This window comes from Salmo trutta, chromosome 1 (genome assembly GCF_901001165.1).
Source record: "Salmo trutta chromosome 1, fSalTru1.1, whole genome shotgun sequence".
Lineage (NCBI taxonomy): Eukaryota > Metazoa > Chordata > Actinopteri > Salmoniformes > Salmonidae > Salmo > Salmo trutta.
In genome coordinates, this window is record NC_042957.1 from 9,783,421 (window position 1) to 9,801,356 (window position 17,936).

The 17,936-nt window shown below is 41.6% G+C and overlaps 1 protein-coding gene across 1 annotated transcript in view; it reads left to right on the forward strand.

Annotated features, from left to right (window-relative positions):
- The window catches only part of LOC115158076 (thyrotropin receptor-like), a 36,225-nt gene that overhangs the window by 12,311 nt on the left and 5,978 nt on the right, over window positions 1-17,936 (forward strand). Inside the window, exons 4-9 of the mRNA XM_029706624.1 lie at window positions 1,195-1,269; window positions 1,480-1,554; window positions 1,824-1,901; window positions 2,405-2,473; window positions 4,668-4,745; window positions 15,234-15,422. Coding sequence (XP_029562484.1) covers window positions 1,195-1,269; window positions 1,480-1,554; window positions 1,824-1,901; window positions 2,405-2,473; window positions 4,668-4,745; window positions 15,234-15,422 — 564 coding nt within the window. The remainder of the gene's footprint in view (window positions 1-1,194; window positions 1,270-1,479; window positions 1,555-1,823; window positions 1,902-2,404; window positions 2,474-4,667; window positions 4,746-15,233; window positions 15,423-17,936) is intronic.

A 17,936-nucleotide genomic window follows, 5' to 3' on the forward strand; every position in this document is an offset into this window, starting at 1 on the left:
TTAATCTGAGCCTAGAAGAAAGTACTTGTCCTCAGGCCTGGAGGAAAGCCAAAGTAATTCCGCTACCCAAGAGTGGTAAAGCGGCCTATACTGGTTCTAACAGCAGACCTATGTGGAGATTTGGAAGATTTTACTCCTGGTCTTTCCCACAGACAGACATGTACCTTGCCCTGTTCTGTCAGCACTCAGCAGGTTTAGACCACACGGGTGTAATCGGTATCCCTGGGTTAGGGTGTGTGCGTGTGTGTGAACCTAAAGCACAGTCCTGACCTTTAGACAACATGAAGGGAAGTTGTGATGAACTGTTGGGAATGAATCAAACCCTTGTATCAGCTCAATGTATGTGATATACAGTATGTTCTGTGATGCAAAGGTATGCTAAATTACTGAGCAACGCAAAGAATGTATTAGCATTTAAAGGTATACTTCAGGATTCCATCTACTTCCCCAGAGTCAGATGAACTTGTGGAAACCATTTTTATGTCTCTGTGTCCAGTATGAAGGAAATTAGAGGTAGCTTTGAGAGCCAATGCTAACTAGCATTTGTGCAATGGCTAGACGTCTATGGGCATCTTGCTAGCGTTAGCGCAACTACCTCCAACTTATTTCTTACTGGACACAGAGAAATAAATATCCTAAAAAATGGTATCCACGAGTTCATCTGACTCTTTGCCAAAATCCCAAAGTATCCCTGTAATCCTAAAATACACAGAAATACATCTCAAACTGGAAAACATTATGTTTACCTTGTCGTTCACTTACAAGTGTGTGTGTGTGCAGCTACCCCTTTCCTGCAGTCAAATGATCTAGTGGCCTCATGGGTGGAATGATACAAGCATTTCGCTACACACACAATAACATCTGCTAAATGTGTGTATGTGCCCAATAACATTTGATTCATTAATAGTTTTCATAATTAATACACTTTTTTTTTTTTACGCTGAAAACCTGGTGACAAATGTTTTTTAATATTTTTCAGTCTCTGTGATGTATAGAAAGTGTAATATTAATATGCAAACTCAAAATTGAATGCATTTTAAATCTATATCTGACATGGTACAGGTGTCTTCTTTTTTTAAAGCCCATAACCATGTGTGTGAGAAGTATACTTTTGTTTCAAATTATGTATGTAAGTAGGTAACACTCTGTGCACACTGCAGTAAAAAGTTAAGCATTTTGTGTTTTCCATTTCAGAGAGATCCGGAATGCGAGGAGTCTGTCATACATAGATCCAGAAGCATTTAAAAACCTTCCAAACCTGAAATACCTGTGAGCACTTTTAGACAACATATACAATGTATTAAAAGCATCATTCTGACAGCATTGAAAACGCTATTGTGAGTCCTCCTAACCACTGACAATGCTACTTTAACACAAGATGCAAGAGATGAGACTTGTCTTCAAATATTTGGCTTGGACAAAGGACCCATAATTGATCAATTATATATATTTAAGTAATTTTTTTTTGGTTCCTTCTAGGGGTATTTTCAATACTGGCCTCACCATCTTTCCTGATCTCACCAACATTCACTCAGAAGACATGAACTTCATACTGTAAGAAAACTAGTAGGCAGAACTTTTATTTGTCACTCAGGTCTTACAAGTCTATTACAATCCACCAATCATAGTATTCTATATCTAAAATCCCATAGTCAAAACCTCCTTTCTTCAGTAGTAGGGAGAGTTTTCCAACCCAACATGCCTTGGCTAGTCTGGTGTCAGTGGTTACTGTAGTACTAGGAGATGTACTTAGCTGTTTCCCACTCTGACGACGTTTTCTATATTTGTGACGCCACCTCATTTCCTCTTGTTTCTCCCCACAGTGAGATCACTGATCATCCTTACATCTCTGAGGTCCCAGCCAACTCATTCCGCGGTATTACCAACCAAGTGCTGACAGTGTGAGTACACGGTCCTAGCTCTAGTGTTTCACTGGTGTTGTCACTATAAGGGATAGGCCATTACATTACCCTCACTTGCAGTCTCAGAGTGTGCTGTGGCCAGCCCAGAGAGGATTTCCCTAACGTCTACCGGCGAGAAACTACCATTACATTAGATGCCAAAGCTATGGGCACATTGGTCACATTGGAAAAGAGATTCCTGAGACCACAAGCTCATTCAGCTAAGTAGTTCGGTTTTGAAGGGGAGAAAATAATATTGAAAATGTTGTAGTGATTTTGGTCACTAAATTGCATACACAGGCAAATCCCTCAGCACAAAAGTATGCATGTTGTTCACCACCTACTGTAGCATTGTCATTACTGATTTTAATATGACCTGTACAACCAGAAACACATTGAAAGTTAGTCAGTGGGTTGGTGCCTAATATCTCAATTACCCAGTGATTACTTCAGTAAAAATGTCACCTTTATGAATATTTTCTAATGTTGTTATTCTCTTACAGGATGCTGTACAGTAACGGCTTCACAGACATCCAACATCATGCTTTCAACGGGACCAAACTGGATGCTGTGTAAGTCATTTAGCTGATATCATTAACACAGTAGAATGGAATAGACTATGGAATGAAATAGAATGTAGAATATAGAATATAGAATATAAAATAGTCCCAGTCAGTATTAGATAGAATGTTGCAGCCCTGCCTGCCTGTGGGGAAAACAACCTGTTGCTCTCTAGGTTTAGGTGTAGCCTACTTGGACATCCGGCTCCCCACATGTCCCACTCTCCCACATCGGATATCCTGAAGCCACAGGGCTCTTCTCACAGGCTCTATTTCCCTACATGGGAGCATTGGGAACCTTTTCTGTAGGTCTGGATTTTTGACCTGGTTACAAATACCTTAAACAACACAGCAGCTTTTCGTTTTGTTATCTCTGTGTAACAAAATTATGTTACTTAATATTTTGACTTGAGTAAACCATTTTTGATGTCTGGCATGTATATTTCCTTACTCAAAATTACACTTACCCTACACAAGCAGTAGGATCACTGCTACATCTGAACTAGTTCTCTCAGATCACGGCTACATCTGAACTAGTTCTCTCAGACGTGCTTAGAGAGAGATTAACCCCAGCCTTGATTAGGAAGCTCTAGTTCTCATGGGATAAATAGGATATTTTAGGAGGGTGATTTCAGGAAGTCCGTATCAAAGCATCAAATTACCTCTATTTCCCTAGCCTGGGTACCAGTCTCTTTAGAACTCTGTGTTGTTGTCTGTGTCACACTGCTTTGCTTTATCTTGGTCAGGTCGCAGTTGTAAATGAGAACTTGTTCTCAACTAGCCTACCTGGTTAAATAAAGGTGAAATATATATATTTTTTTTAAAGAACAGGTGTGTCAAATGCATTCCACGGAGGGCCTAGTGTCTGCAGGTTTTTGTTTTTTCGTTTCAATTATTAATTAGTGACCTTAATTCATCAACCAAGTACAAGGGAGGAGACACCCGCAGACCCTCAGCCTTCTGTGGAATAAGTTTGACACCTGTGCTTTAGATAATCCACTGCATGTACTCCTGTGCCAAAGATACTGGCCTTTCTGCTATCTTCAAATATCAACAGTCTATCATTAATGAGCTCGAGGAGAACAGTGGATATGATCCTGATTTGATCACCCTCACAGCTATCCTCCAAGCACTACGATTATGCAAATATTGGAACTCTTATCACTTTTTCTCTCTCCACAGAACACCTTGGTATCCAGTTGCTAAGCAACCATTTTTTGTTAGTCCAGAGGAAACCAGTCTGACTAAAGTTGCTAGTTTAAGGTTAAATTCCCAAACTAAATACATACTGCAATTCCAACCACAGAATGTCTTAGTTTTTAGCCTGAAAATACAACAACTTGCCTAGCTAAGGAGTGTAATGTTAGCTAAAGAGACTGATACTCAGACTACTATTTACCAAGGGAGAAAAGCACTATATAGGGTCTCGTTTTTAAATGTAGATTTCATCTTACTGGGGACTGACCTGGATTTGCATTCAATTAAGTTTTAATAATACATTATTTTATATGTAGAGCACTTCTCATTAAATGCAGAAATCACAAAGCTCTGAAATGGGGATAAAACCAAGCACTGCTTTCTGTGTCACAATTTCAACTCCCCTCTTCCTTTTGGGCACCTTTCTGTTCCCTTTCCAGTCAGGATATGAAACATTAATATGTCTCTGACCCTCTCATCCCTCTATCCCTCCATTTAACCATTTACCCTAAGTCAACCCTAGCTGGTCCTTATGTAGTTGTAATTAAACCAATGGGCAGTCACTTTAGTCAGTCTTACCACACTGCTGTTTGTGTTGGCAGGAGCGCGCTCAGAGAGAGAACTGATCCTGGAGTGTGTGTGTGTGCGTTTGTGTGCCGCTGTGTGTATAGATGTCTGTGTGTGAGTTGAACCCTGGGTCTGTAATACCAAGACAAACACTCCCCCCACACATTTATTATCATGTAGGGATTCTACAATATGTTTCTGAAGTACCTTCTCCGATGGCTAATTTAAAACAACACTCAGGATAAGATCTGATCCATTCGAAGTCAGTGTTGCTTCAGAAAGCGGTGAAAATATTAGGTGTTTTTGAGCTATCAGGATGATTACAGTGATTGAAGTGTGTCGGTCACATTCGTGTGTGTGTGTGTGTGTGTGTGTGTGTGTGTGTGTGTGTGTGTGTGTGTGTGTGTGTGTGTGTGTGTGTGTGTGTGTGTGTTCTCTCCAGGTACCTCCATAGAAACAGGCGTCTGACCAGGATGGATGAAAGGATGTTTTCTGGCACTGTCAGTGGCCCAATGCTTCTGTGAGTATTAATTAGTCCTTTATTTAACCAAGGAAATCCCATTCCTTTTTTATTTAACCTGGGAAATCCCATTCCTTTATTTAACCAGGGAAGTACACTTACTTTATTTAAGCAGGGAAGTACCTTTCCTTTATTTAACCAGTTCATTCATTTTTATTTAATCAGGGAAGTCACATTGAGAATGATATCTCTTTTTCAGGTGAGCGCTGGACAGAAATGTATTTCTCACTGCATTGCCCAACACTTTCAGTTAATATCTGATGTTAGTCGCTCAAACACATTTGACAGATTGGTGGACTGGTACAAATGTCATGTACAGTTGAAGTGAGAAGTTTACATACACCTTAGCCAAATACATTTAAACTCAGTTTTTCCTAGTAAAAATTCCCTGTCTTAGGTCAGTTAGGATCACCACTTTATCACCACTGAAATGTCAGAATAATAGTAGAGAGAATGATTTATTTCAGCTTTTATTTCTTTCATCACATTTCCGGTGGGTCAGAAGTTTACATACACTCAATTGGTATTTGTCAGCATTGCCTTTAAATTGTTTAACTTCGGTCAAACGTTTCAGGTAGCATTCCACAAGCTTCCCACAATAAATTGGGTGAATTTTGGCCCATTCCTCCTGACAGTGCTGGTGTAACTGAGTCAGGTTTATAGGCCTCCTTGCTCGCACACACTTTTTCACTTCTGCCCACAAATTTTCTGTAGGATTGAGGTCAGGGCTTTGTGATGGCCACTCCAATACCTTGACTTTGTTGTCCTGAAGCCATTTTGCCACAACTTTGGAAGTATGCTTGGGGTCATTGTCCATTTGGAAGACCCATTTGCGACCAAGCTTTAACTTCCTGACTGAGGTCTTGAGATGTTGCTTCAATATATTCACATCATTTTCCTCCCTCATAATGCCATCAATTTTATGAAGTGCACCAGTCCCTCCTGCAGCAAAGCACCCCCACAACATGATGCTGCCTCCCCCGTGCTTCATGGTCGGGATGGTATTCTTCGGCTTGCAAGCCTCCCCCTTTTTCCTCCAAACATAATGATGGTCATTATGGCCAAACAGTTCTATTTTTGTTTCATCAGACCAGAGGACATTTCTCCAAAAAGTACAATCTTTGTCCTCATGTGCAGTTTCAAACCGTAGTCTGGACTCGTTTTACTGTGGATATAGATACTTTTGTACCGGTTTCCTCCAGCATCTTCACAAGGTCCTTTGCTGTTGTTCTGGGATTGATTTGCACTTTTCGCACCAAAGTACATTCATCTCTAGGAGACAGAACACGCCTCCTTCCTGAGCGGTATGATGGCTGCATGGTCCCATGGTGTTTATACTTGCGTACTATTGTCTGTACAGATGGACGTGGTACCTTCAGGCGTTTGGAAATTGCTCCCAAGGATGAACCAGACTTGTGGAGGTCTAAAATTGTTTTTCTGATGTCTTGGCTGATTTCTTTAGATTTTCACATGATGTAAAGCAAAGAGGCACTGAGTTTGAAGGTAGGCCTTGAAATACATCCACAGGTACACCTCCAATTGACTCAGAAGATGTCAATTAGCCTATCAGAAGCTTCTAAACGCCATGACATAATTTTCTTGAATTTTCCAAGCTGTTTAAAGGCACAGTCAACTTATCGTATGCAAAATTCTGACCCACTGGAATTGTGATACAGTGAATTATAAGTGAAATAATCTGTTTGTAAACAATTGATGGAAAAATGACTTGTGTCATGCACGAAGTAGATGTCCTAATCGACTTGCCAAAACTATAGTTTGATTAACAATACATTTGTGGAGTGGTTGAAAAATGAGATTTAATGACTCCAACCTAAGTGTATGTAAACTTCCAACCTAAACTGTATCCAATGTTCCAGTTTTAAATGTCAACCATTTGACATTTTTTGTTAAAAGAAATTAAGATCCATTAATGTTGGATTAATCAAGAGAGTTATACAATATGTGGTTTATGTTTTGAATTTTTACAGCAAAAGTTTATATTGCAGTATAATATTATCAGATTATTATTAGTCGATATCTAAATTAGTAAAAAAGAAATAAAAAACATGAATTTCCTGATTTACAATGTCATTTCCTAACTGCCATGAATAATTAATGGTTAAGTTTTATTTTTTTGTCCCTCTCCATTTTCCTATTCATAAATACGGAGTAGGAGGAGAAACATGTCTGTGAGAAACACAATAGGTCAGCTTAAAGGCCCAGTGCAGTCAAAAATGAGATTTCTTTCCTGTGTTTTATATATATTTCCACACTGAGGTTGGAATAATATTGTGAAAATGATGATAATCAAATTAAATTGTATTAGTCACATGCGCCGAATACAACAGGTGTAGACCTTACAGTGAAATGCTTACTTACAAGCCCCTTACCAACAATGTAGTTTAGAAATACAAAATAGAATAATTGAGATAATATGTACATGTAGGTGGAGTTATTAATAAAGTGACTATGCATAGATAATAACAGAGTAGCAGCGGCGTAAAAGGGGGGGGCAATGCAAATAGTCTGGGTAGCCATTTGATTAGATGTTCAGGAGTCCTATGGCTTGGGGGAAGAAGCTGTTTAGAAGCCCCTTGGACCTAGACTTGGCGCTCCGGTACCGCTTGTCGTGCAGTAGCAGAGAGAACAGTCTAAGACAAGGGTGGCTGGAGTCTTTGACAATTTTTAGGGCCTTCCTCTGACACCGCCTGGTATTGAGGTCCTGGATGGCAGGAAGCTTGGCCCCAGTGATGTACTGGGCCATACACACTGCCATCTGTAGTGCCTTGCAGTCGAAGACTGAGCAGTTGCCATACCAGGCAGGGATGCAACCAGTCAGGATGCTCTCGATGGTGCAACTGTAGAACCTTTTGAGGATTTGAGGACCCATGCCAAGTCTTTTCAGTCTTCTGAGGGGGAATAGGTTTTGTCGTGCCCTCTTCACGACTGTCTTGGTGTGCTTGGACCATGTTGGTGGTGTTGGTGATGTGGACACCAAGGAACTTGAAGCTCTCAACCTGCTCCAATACAGCCCCGTCGATGGGAATGGGAGCGTGCTCGGTCCTCTTTTTCCTGTAGTCCACAATAATCTCCTTTGTCTTGATCACGTTGAGGGAAAGGTTGTTGTCCTGGCACCACACGGCCAGGTGTCTGACCACCGCCCTATAGGCTGTCTAGTCATTGTCGGTGATCAGGCCTACCACTGTTATGTCATTGGCAAACTTAATGATGGTGTTGGAGTCAGCCTGACCGTGCAGTCATGAGTGAACAGGGAGTACAGGAGGGGACTGAGCACGTACCCCTGAGGGGACCCTGTGTTGAGGATCAGCGTGGCGGATGTGTTGTTACCTACCCTCACCACTTGGGGATGACCCGTCAGGAATTCTAGGATCCAGTTGCAGAGGGAGGTGTTTGGTCCCAGGGTCCTTAGCTTATTGATGAGCTTTCAGGTTACTATGGTGTTGAACACTGAGCTGTAGTTAATGAATAGCATTCTCACATAGGAGTTCCTTTTGTCCAGGTGGGAAAGGGCAGTGTGGAGTGCAATAGAGATTGCATCATCTGTGGATCTGTTGGGGCGGTATGCAAATTGGAGTGGGTCTAGGGTTTCTGGGATAATGGTGTTGATGTGGGCCATGACCAGCCTTTGAAAGCACTTAATGGCTACAGACATGAGTGCTACGGGTCGGTAGTCATTTAGGCAGGTTACCTTAGTGATCTTGGCACAGGGACAATGGTGGTCTGCTTAAAATATGTTGGTATTACAGACTCGGACAGGGAGAGGTTGAAAATGTCAGTGAAGACACTTTCCAGTTGGTCAGCACCTGCTCGCAGTGCACATCCTGTTAATCCATCTGGCCCTACGGCTTTGTGAATGTTGACCTGTATAAGGTTTTACTCACATCGGGTGCGAAGAGCGTGATGACACAGTCATCCGGAACAGTTGGTGCTCTCATGCATGTTTCAGTGTTATTTGCCTCGAAGCGAGCATAGAATAAGTTTAGCTCATCTGGTAGGCTCGTGTCACTGGGCAGCTCTCAGCTGTGCTTCTCTTTGTAGTCTATAATGGTTTGCATGCCCTGCCACATCCAACGAGCATCAGAGCCGGTGTAGTACGACTCGATCTTAGTCTTGTATATAAACTTTGACTGTTTGATGGTTCGTCAGCAGGCATAGCGGGATTTCTTATTTGCTTCCTGGTTCAAGTCCTGCTCCTTGAAAGCAGCAGCTCTAGCCTTTAGCTCAGTGCGGATGTTGATGTAATCTATGGCTTCTGGTTGGGGTATGTACATACGGTCACTGTGGGGACGACATCATCGTCGCACTTATTGATGAAGCCAATGACTGATGTGGTGTACTCCTCAATGCCATAGGAAGAATCGCGGAACATATTCCAGTCTGTGCTAGCAAAACAGTCCTTTAGTTTAGCATCTGCTTCAGTTGACCACTTTTTTATTGACCGAGTCACTGGTGCTTCCTGCTTTAATTTTTGCTTGTAAGCAGGAATCAGGAGGGTATAATTATTGTCAGATTTGCCAAATGGAGGGAGAGCATAGTATGCATCTCTGTGTGTGGCGTAAAGGTGGTCCAGAGTTTTTTTCCCTCTGGTTGTACATTTAACATGCTGATAGAAATTCGGTAAGACCAATTTAAGTTTCCCTGTATTAAAGTCCCCGGCCACTAGGCGCGCCGCCTCTGGATGAGCGTTTTCCTGTTTACTTATGGCGGAATACAGCTCATTGAGTGCGGTCTTAGTGCCAGCATCAGTCTGTGGTGGTATGTAGACAGCTATGAAAAATACAGATGAAAACTCTCTAGGTAGATAGTATGGTCTACAGCTTATCATGAGATACTCTACCTCAGCCGAGCAAAACCTTGAGACTTCCTTAGATAGCTAACTATCTAGTTAGGTGTCATATCCCTAATTAATAAATAAGACAGTTTTCGTATTTGCTCAGACCCGGTCCGGTCAAGGCACACTTGCCATGCTTATAACGTTAACTTGGGGCAACAGGGTTAGGTAGCTGGCTAGCTTGTTTAGTTCTTTATCTAGCTAGCTGGCTAGTTCATGATCTGAAGTTCGATTTCAATAGTAGAACAACAAGTGGTTGCCTAGCTAAGAATATTACAAATGATTGTCAGGTATACTCAGGAAGCAGGTGCAGAAGTAGAGTTTTATAACAATGATGCAAGGCAGATTAACAAAACAGGGGATGCTATTGAACATGAAAGCAAACCAATACTGCCTGTTGACTGAGGCTACTGAGGGATATATAAAGGGATGGTAATCAAGGTGATGATGAGATCCAGGTGTGCGTAATGATGGGGAGCAGGTGTACGTAATAAAGGTTGCCAGGGCCGGTGGTTAGTAGACCGGCGACATCGAGCTCTGGAGAGAGGGAGCGGGAGTAGGCATGACAATGATTGCAGTTCATTTTTTTCTCAACACCCGCCTGCTTAATCCGGAAGCCAGCCGCACCAATGTGTCGGAGGAAGCACTGTTCAACTGACGACCAAGGTCAGCCTGCAGGCACCTGGCAAGCGATAAGGAGTCGCTAGAGTGTGATGAGCCAAGTAAAGCCCCCCAGGCCAAACCCTCCCCAAACCCGGACGACATTGGGCCAATTGTGTGCCACCCTATGGGACTCCGGATCACGGTCGGTTGTGATACAGCCCGAGATCGAACCTAGGTCTGTAGTGATGACTCAAGCACTGTGATGCAGTGCCTTAGACCGCTGCGCCACTCGGGAGGCCCCATGATTGCAGTTTCTGGTATTTTGGATGCAGTATTTGCAGCATACTGCAGTCAGATTGCAGTACACTGTTGTATGACTGTAGTTAGAGTGCAGTATAACAGCAGTATGCTGCAAATACCACTTTTCTTTACTGCAGTAATGTTGCAGTGTAACTGCAGTTACAGTGCAGGATAACTGCAGATCAAATGCAGTACACTGCAGTTATTCTGCAATTATTGCATCCAAAATACCACAGTCGACTGCAGTTACTGCACTTTTACTGCGCTATCAAAACTGCAATAGCTACCCCAGAAGTTGCTAAAAACATCTGTATCAAAGATGTTTGTGAGGGACTTTATCATACAGCAAACGAAAGTCAATGTAGTAGGGAGAAAGCCTAACTCCAGTTTCCAAACGGTCATCACTGTTGACAAAATGCTTGATTGTTATTCTGTATTTTGCCTAGCTAGGATAAAACAAGTGCAACTGCGTGGGAATTTGGGATGTGGCTGGCAGGCAGCAGCAGCATGATCGCCATCCCTTTTCTGCCTGGTGGACTACATAGCCCTCTCAGGACTAAGGCCTTGTTTCAAGTACTTCAGAAATCCTTCTTCCCTTCCTTCCATGACATAATCACTGACCTGAATTGGTGAAAGTAATAATTATACCCATCCAATCACTTATCTCTATGTTTACTTAAGAAAGGAAGGATGGGTGACTATTTCTATTCTATAAATATTGGAGCAGGGCCCATGTCCTACGCCTGGCTGAGTGGTGAGGTCAACCACATGAGGTCATGGCTTAAACATCTCTGATTGACAATCGGCAAGTCTTCGACCCACACTGTTATTCTCCAGTGTTGCTCTGTGTCGTCTGTGTGTGTGTGTGAGAGAGAGTCTGATTTATTTGATGCATTGTTTGGCTTACCTTTTATTTTAATATTGTTAAGTCATTTAACTCGTATGCTAGAAGAGGAAACATCTTGTTATTCTAAAATCGATGAAATTAATACAAAAATACCATCACTCAATACCCCATAATTACAAAGCGAGAACAGGTTTTTCAAAATGTTTGCAAATGTATTACAAATAAACATGAATACCTTATTTACATAAGTCTTCAGACCCTTTGCTATGCGACTCGAAATTGAGCTCAGGTGCATCCTGTTTCCATTGATCATCCTTGAGATGTTTCTACAACTTGATTGGAGTCCACCTGTGGTAAATTTAATTGATTGGCCATGATTGGGAAAGGCACACATTTGTCTAAATAAGGTCCCACAGTTGACAGTGCATCAGAGCAAAAACCAAGCCATGAGGTCGAAATAATTGTCCGTAGAGCTCCAAGACAGGATTGTGTCGAGGCAAGGATCTGGTGAAGGATACCAAAAAATGTCTGCATTGAATGTCCCCAAGAACACAGTGGCCTCCATTTTAAAATGGAAAAAGATTGGAACCACCAAGACTCTTCCTAACTGAGCAGTTTGGCCTGGCCAACCTGAGCAGTCGGGGGAGAAGGGCTTTGGTCAGGGAGGTGATCAAGAACCCGATGGTCACTCTGACAGAGCTCCAGAGTTCCTCTGTGGAGATGGGAGAACCTTCCAGAAGGACAACCATCTCTGCAGCACTCCACCAATCAGGCCTTTGTGGTAGAGTGGCCAGATGGAAGCCACTCCTCAGTAAAAGGCACATGACAGCCCGCTTAGAGTTTGCGAAAAGGCACCTAAAGGACTCTCAGACCATGAGAAACAAGATTCTCTGTTCTGATGAAACCAAGATTGAACTCTTTGGCCTGAATGCCAAGCGTCACGTCTGGAGGAAACCTGGCACCATCACTACTGTGAAGCACGGTGGTGAAAGTGTCATGCTGTGGGGATGTTTTTCAGCAGCAGGGACTGGGAGACTAGTCAAGCTCATGGGAAATAGGAATGGAGCAAAGCACAGAGAGATCCTTGATGAAAACCTGCTCAAGAGACCTCAAACTGGGGTGAAGGTTCACCTTCCAACAGGACAACAACCCTAAGCACACAGCCAAAACAACGCAGGAGTAACTTAGGGACAAGTCTCTGAATGTCCTTGAGTTGCCCAGCCGACCCCAGACTTGAACCTGATCGAACATCTCTGGAGAGACCTGAAAAAGCTGTGCAGAGCTTGAGAGGATCTGCAGAGAATGTGAGAAACTCCCCAAATACATGTGTGCCAAGCTTGTAGCGTCATATCCAAGAAGACTCAAGGCTGTAAACGCTGCCGAAGGTTCTTTAACAAAGTACTGAGTACTTACAGTATGTAAATGTGATATTTCAGTTTCATTATTGGGTGTAGATTGTGTAGATTGATGAGGGGGAAAAAATGATTTAGTCCATTTTAGAATAAGGCTGTAACGTAACAAAATATGGAAAAAGTCAAGGGGTCTGAATACTTTCTGAATGCGCTGTATGTAGTGGTAATCACACAGGATGCTTTAGGAGAAATGGATGTAACGTAGCTGTGAATATCCCAGTGAGATTCTGTCTTTGTCATGGCGACGGTGGACAATGAAAAACAGCATGTTTAATTAGTTAAAGACGATGGAAGAGTGGTGGACACTATTGCAGGAACCAGATGTAGGTTTGGTATTTTGCATTCCATTTCAGAGATGTCACTAGTCTAACAATTGGCGAATAAATAAGCATTTGGCAAAAATGTTTATCCCAGATTTGGAGGTTTGGCAAAACATGTAGCCATGCATATCAAAACAACTAAAAGGGGAGGAGGTGTTGCTGTCATAAACAGGGCAAGCATAAACTATCACTAGGTGTAATCTGCTTTAGTGAAGTTTATGAACCATCTTGGCCTATGATTCCGAATACCATTCCAGCACTTTTACGCACACACACATTTTGACACACACAAACTGACTCATGCACACACACACACACACCGACACACACGCTGGCACACAGGCACCCACACTGACAGACACGTGACACACACACGTGACACACACACACTCTCCCATGTTAGAGGGGACCAAATATGTGTGACCCCAGCTATATAAACTCTATGACCCTGTGTGACCTCCAGCTGCCATCTCCATTTCCTGGCAGTGGTGTGAACTGTTATTTACTGTTAATGAACTCTGTATGAACTCTACTTGTCCTCTGTGTATGAACTATTGTGAACTGTTATGACCTCTTATTAACTCTCTATGAACCCTGCATGTCAGGAGTAGAGGTTGACCGATTAATCGGAATGGCGGATTTAATTAGGGCCGATTTCAAGTTTTCATAACAATCGGTAATCGGCATTTTTGGACGCAGATTATGGCTGATTACATTGCACTCCACGAGGAGACTGCGTGGCAGGCTGACTACCTGTTACGCGAGTGCAGCAAGGAGCCAAGGTAAGTTGCTAGCTAGCATTAAACTTATCTTATTAAAAAAATTATCAATCTTAACATAATCACTAGTTAACTACAGATGGTTGATATTACTTGTGTATCTAGCTTGTCCTGCATTGCAAATAATTGATGCGGTGCCTGTTAATTTCTCATTGAATCACAACCTACTTCGCCAAAAGGGTGATAATTAAACAAGCATATTCGCGAAAAAAGCACTGTCGTTGCACCAATGTGTACCTAACCATAAACATCAATGCCTTTCTTAAAATCAATACACAAGTATATATTTTTAAACCTGCATATTTAGTTAATATTGCCTGCTAACATGAATTTCTTTTAACTAGGGAAATTGTGTCACTTCTCTTGCGTTCTGTGCAAGCAGAGTCAGGGTATATGCAGCAGTTTGGGCCGCCTGGCCCATTGCGAACTGTGTGAAAACCATTTCTTCCTAACAAAGACCGTAATTCATTTGCCAGAATTGTACATAATTATGACATAACATTCAAGGTTGTGCAATGTAAAAGCAATATTTAGACTTAAGGATGCCACCTGTTAGATAAAATACGGAACGGTTCCGTATTTTACTGAAAGAATAAACGTTTTGTTTTCGAAATGATAGTTTCCGGATTTGACCATATTAATGACCTAAGGCTCGTATTTCTGTGTGTTTATTATAATTAAGTCTATGATTTGATAGAGCAGTCTGACTGAGCAGTGGTAGGCAGCAGCAGACTCGTGAGCATTCATTCAAAGAGCACTTTCCTGCATTTGCCAGCAGCTCTTCGCTGTGCTTCAAGCATTGCACTGTTTATGACTTCAAGCCTATCAACTCCCGAGATTAGGCTGGCAATACTATAGTGCCTATGAGAACATCCAATAGTCAAAGGTATATGAAATACAAATGGTATAGAGAGAAATAGTCCTATAATTCCTATAATAACTATAACCTAAAACTTTTTACCTGGGAATATTGAAGGCTCATGTTAAAAGGAACCACCAGCTTTCCTGTGTTCATGTTCTGAGCAAGGAACTTATTAAACGTTTTTTTACATTGCACTTTTACTTTCTTCTCCAACACTGTGTTTCTGCATTATTTAATCCAAATTGAACATGTTTCATTATTTATTTGAGACTAAATTGATTTTATTATGTATTATATTCAAATAAAAGTGTTCATTTAGTATTGTTGTAATTGTCATAATAATGACTATATATATATATATATATATATCAGCCAATTAATCAGTATCGGCTTTTTTTGGTCCTCCAATAGCCGGTATCGGCGTTGAAAAATCATAATCGGTCAACCTCTAGTCAGGACCCCCTTTATGAGCCCTCAGTAACCTCCAGCTGTCGTATCTGTCTTCCCTAACAGTGACGTGTCCCTGACGGCCGTGTCGTCCCTCCCCACGGCAGGGCTGGAGTCTCTCAGGGAGCTGATGGCCCGCAGCGCCTGGAACCTCAAGAAGCTTCCGCCAATCAAAACCTTCAAACACCTGACCACCGCTGACCTCACCTACCCCTCTCACTGCTGCGGCTTCAAGAACCTCAAGAAGAAACGAGGGTGAGTTAGAATAGAGATTCTATTAAATTACTAGAGAGGCTATGTCATACATTTTAGAGGCTATTTATACAGAACATTTGAATAAAAGCTATACAAAGTATACAAATGTTCTGTGTAAATAGAAAGTAAGCATTTCACTGTTGTATTCAGCGCATGTAACAAATACAATTTTATTTGAATAGCCTCTAAAATATATTATATGGATTATACATGTTTTATATTTTAGTCTAAAATATATGTATAATCTATTTTAGAGGCTATTCATACAGAACATTTGTATTTAACCTTTTATAAACTGTATAGTTTATACATATTATGTTAACAGACCATAAATGTCTACATTTTAGTTTTCTTGGGAAGTGTTATTATATGATACAAGATCAGTACTTGTTGCATTTACAACTTGTCTAAGTCCTGTCATCTGTGGCTCGACTGCATTGTTTGTATGGAATGTTGGCAAATTGGCAGTTAATTTGAAAATGCACGTAATCATTGCAGTAAAACTGGCTGGCTGGCTGGCTGGCTGGCTGGCTGGCTGGCTGGCTGGCTGGCTGGCTGGCTGGCTGGCTAGCTAGCTAATAAACTTACTGTGCACAATATCTTGAAATTCATTGTTTTACACAATATCTTATCACAGCACTGAGTGACCAACTCCCTTACCAAAATGGCTAACCTTTTATACCGTCATAAAAAGGTTCATGTCCATTCTAATTCCTAACTCTATGCGAGTTCATTTATATGGGAGATATGAAAGGCCTTAGCCTGGTCCCAGACCTGTTTGTGCTTTCTTGCCAACAACTATGGTCATTGTCATTCCAAACATGATAACAACTATATAAATTGACTATACAGCACAAACAGATCTGGGACCAGGCTAGAAAGGCTTGCAACTTGTGTTTGGTGATGTTTTTGTTGAGTTGCTGTTTGTGTGGTTAACACATGATAATTTGTTATTCTGTCTAGGAGTTTGTAGATAAATAAAACTTTTATCCTTTAACTGTAGACACATAAACCAGTAAACTTGATGATAATGATGGTTTGGTAAATGAAAAGCAAATTATAGAGTGAAGTAGGCTTACAACCCTGGTACTGTAGTGTAGTAGTGTGTATTGTAGACTTACCAACCCTGGTACTGTACTGTAGTAGTGTGTATTGTAGACTTACCAACCCTGGTACTGTAGTGTAGTAGTGTGTATTGTAGACTTACCAACCCTGGTACTGTAGTGTAGTAGTGTGTATTGTAGACTTACCAACCCTGGTAGTGTAGTGTGTATTGTAGACTTACCAACCCTGGTACTGCAGTGTAGTAGTGTGTATTGTAGACTTACCAACCCTGGTACTGTAGTGTAGTAGTGTGTATTGTAGACTTACCAACCCTGGTAGTGTAGTGTGTATTGTAGACTTACCAACCCTGGTAGTGTAGTGTAGTATTGTAGACTTACCAACCCTGGTACTGTACTGTAGTGTGTATTGTAGACTTACCAACCCTGGTACTGTACTGTACTGTAGTAGTGTGTATTGTAGACTTACCAACCCTGGTACTGTACTGTAGTAGTGTGTATTGTAGACTTACCAACCCTGGTACTGTAGTGTAGTGTAGTAGTGTGTATTGTAGACTTACCAACCCTGGTACTATACTGTAGTAGTGTGTATTGTAGACTTACCAACCCTGGTACTGTAGTGTAGTAGTGTGTATTGTAGACTTACCAACCCTGGTACTGTACTGTAGTGTAGTAGTGTGTATTGTAGACTTACCAACCCTGGTAGTGTACTGTAGTAGTGTGTATTGTAGACTTACCAACCCTGGTACTGTAGTGTAGTAGTGTGTATTGTAGACTTACCAACCCTGGTACTGTACTGTAGTGTGTATTGTAGACTTACCAACCCTGGTACTGTAGTGTAGTAGTGTGTATTGTAGACTTACCAACCCTGGTAGTGTAGTGTGTATTGTAGACTTACCAACCCTGGTACTGTAGTGTAGTAGTGTGTATTGTAGACTTACCAACCCTGGTACTGTACTGTAGTGTAGTAGTGTGTATTGTAGGCTTACCAACCCTGGTACTGTACTGTAGTGTAGTAGTGTGTATTGTAGACTTACCAACCCTGGTACTGTAGTGTAGTGTAGTAGTGTGTATTGTAGACTTACCAACCCTGGTACTATACTGTAGTAGTGTGTATTGTAGACTTACCAACCCTGGTACTGTAGTGTAGTAGTGTGTATTGTAGACTTACCAACCCTGGTACTGTACTGTAGTGTAGTAGTGTGTATTGTAGACTTACCAACCCTGGTAGTGTACTGTAGTAGTGTGTATTGTAGACTTACCAACCCTGGTACTGTAGTGTAGTAGTGTGTATTGTAGACTTACCAACCCTGGTACTGTACTGTAGTGTGTATTGTAGACTTACCAACCCTGGTACTGTAGTGTAGTAGTGTGTATTGTAGACTTACCAACCCTGGTAGTGTAGTGTGTATTGTAGACTTACCAACCCTGGTACTGTAGTGTAGTAGTGTGT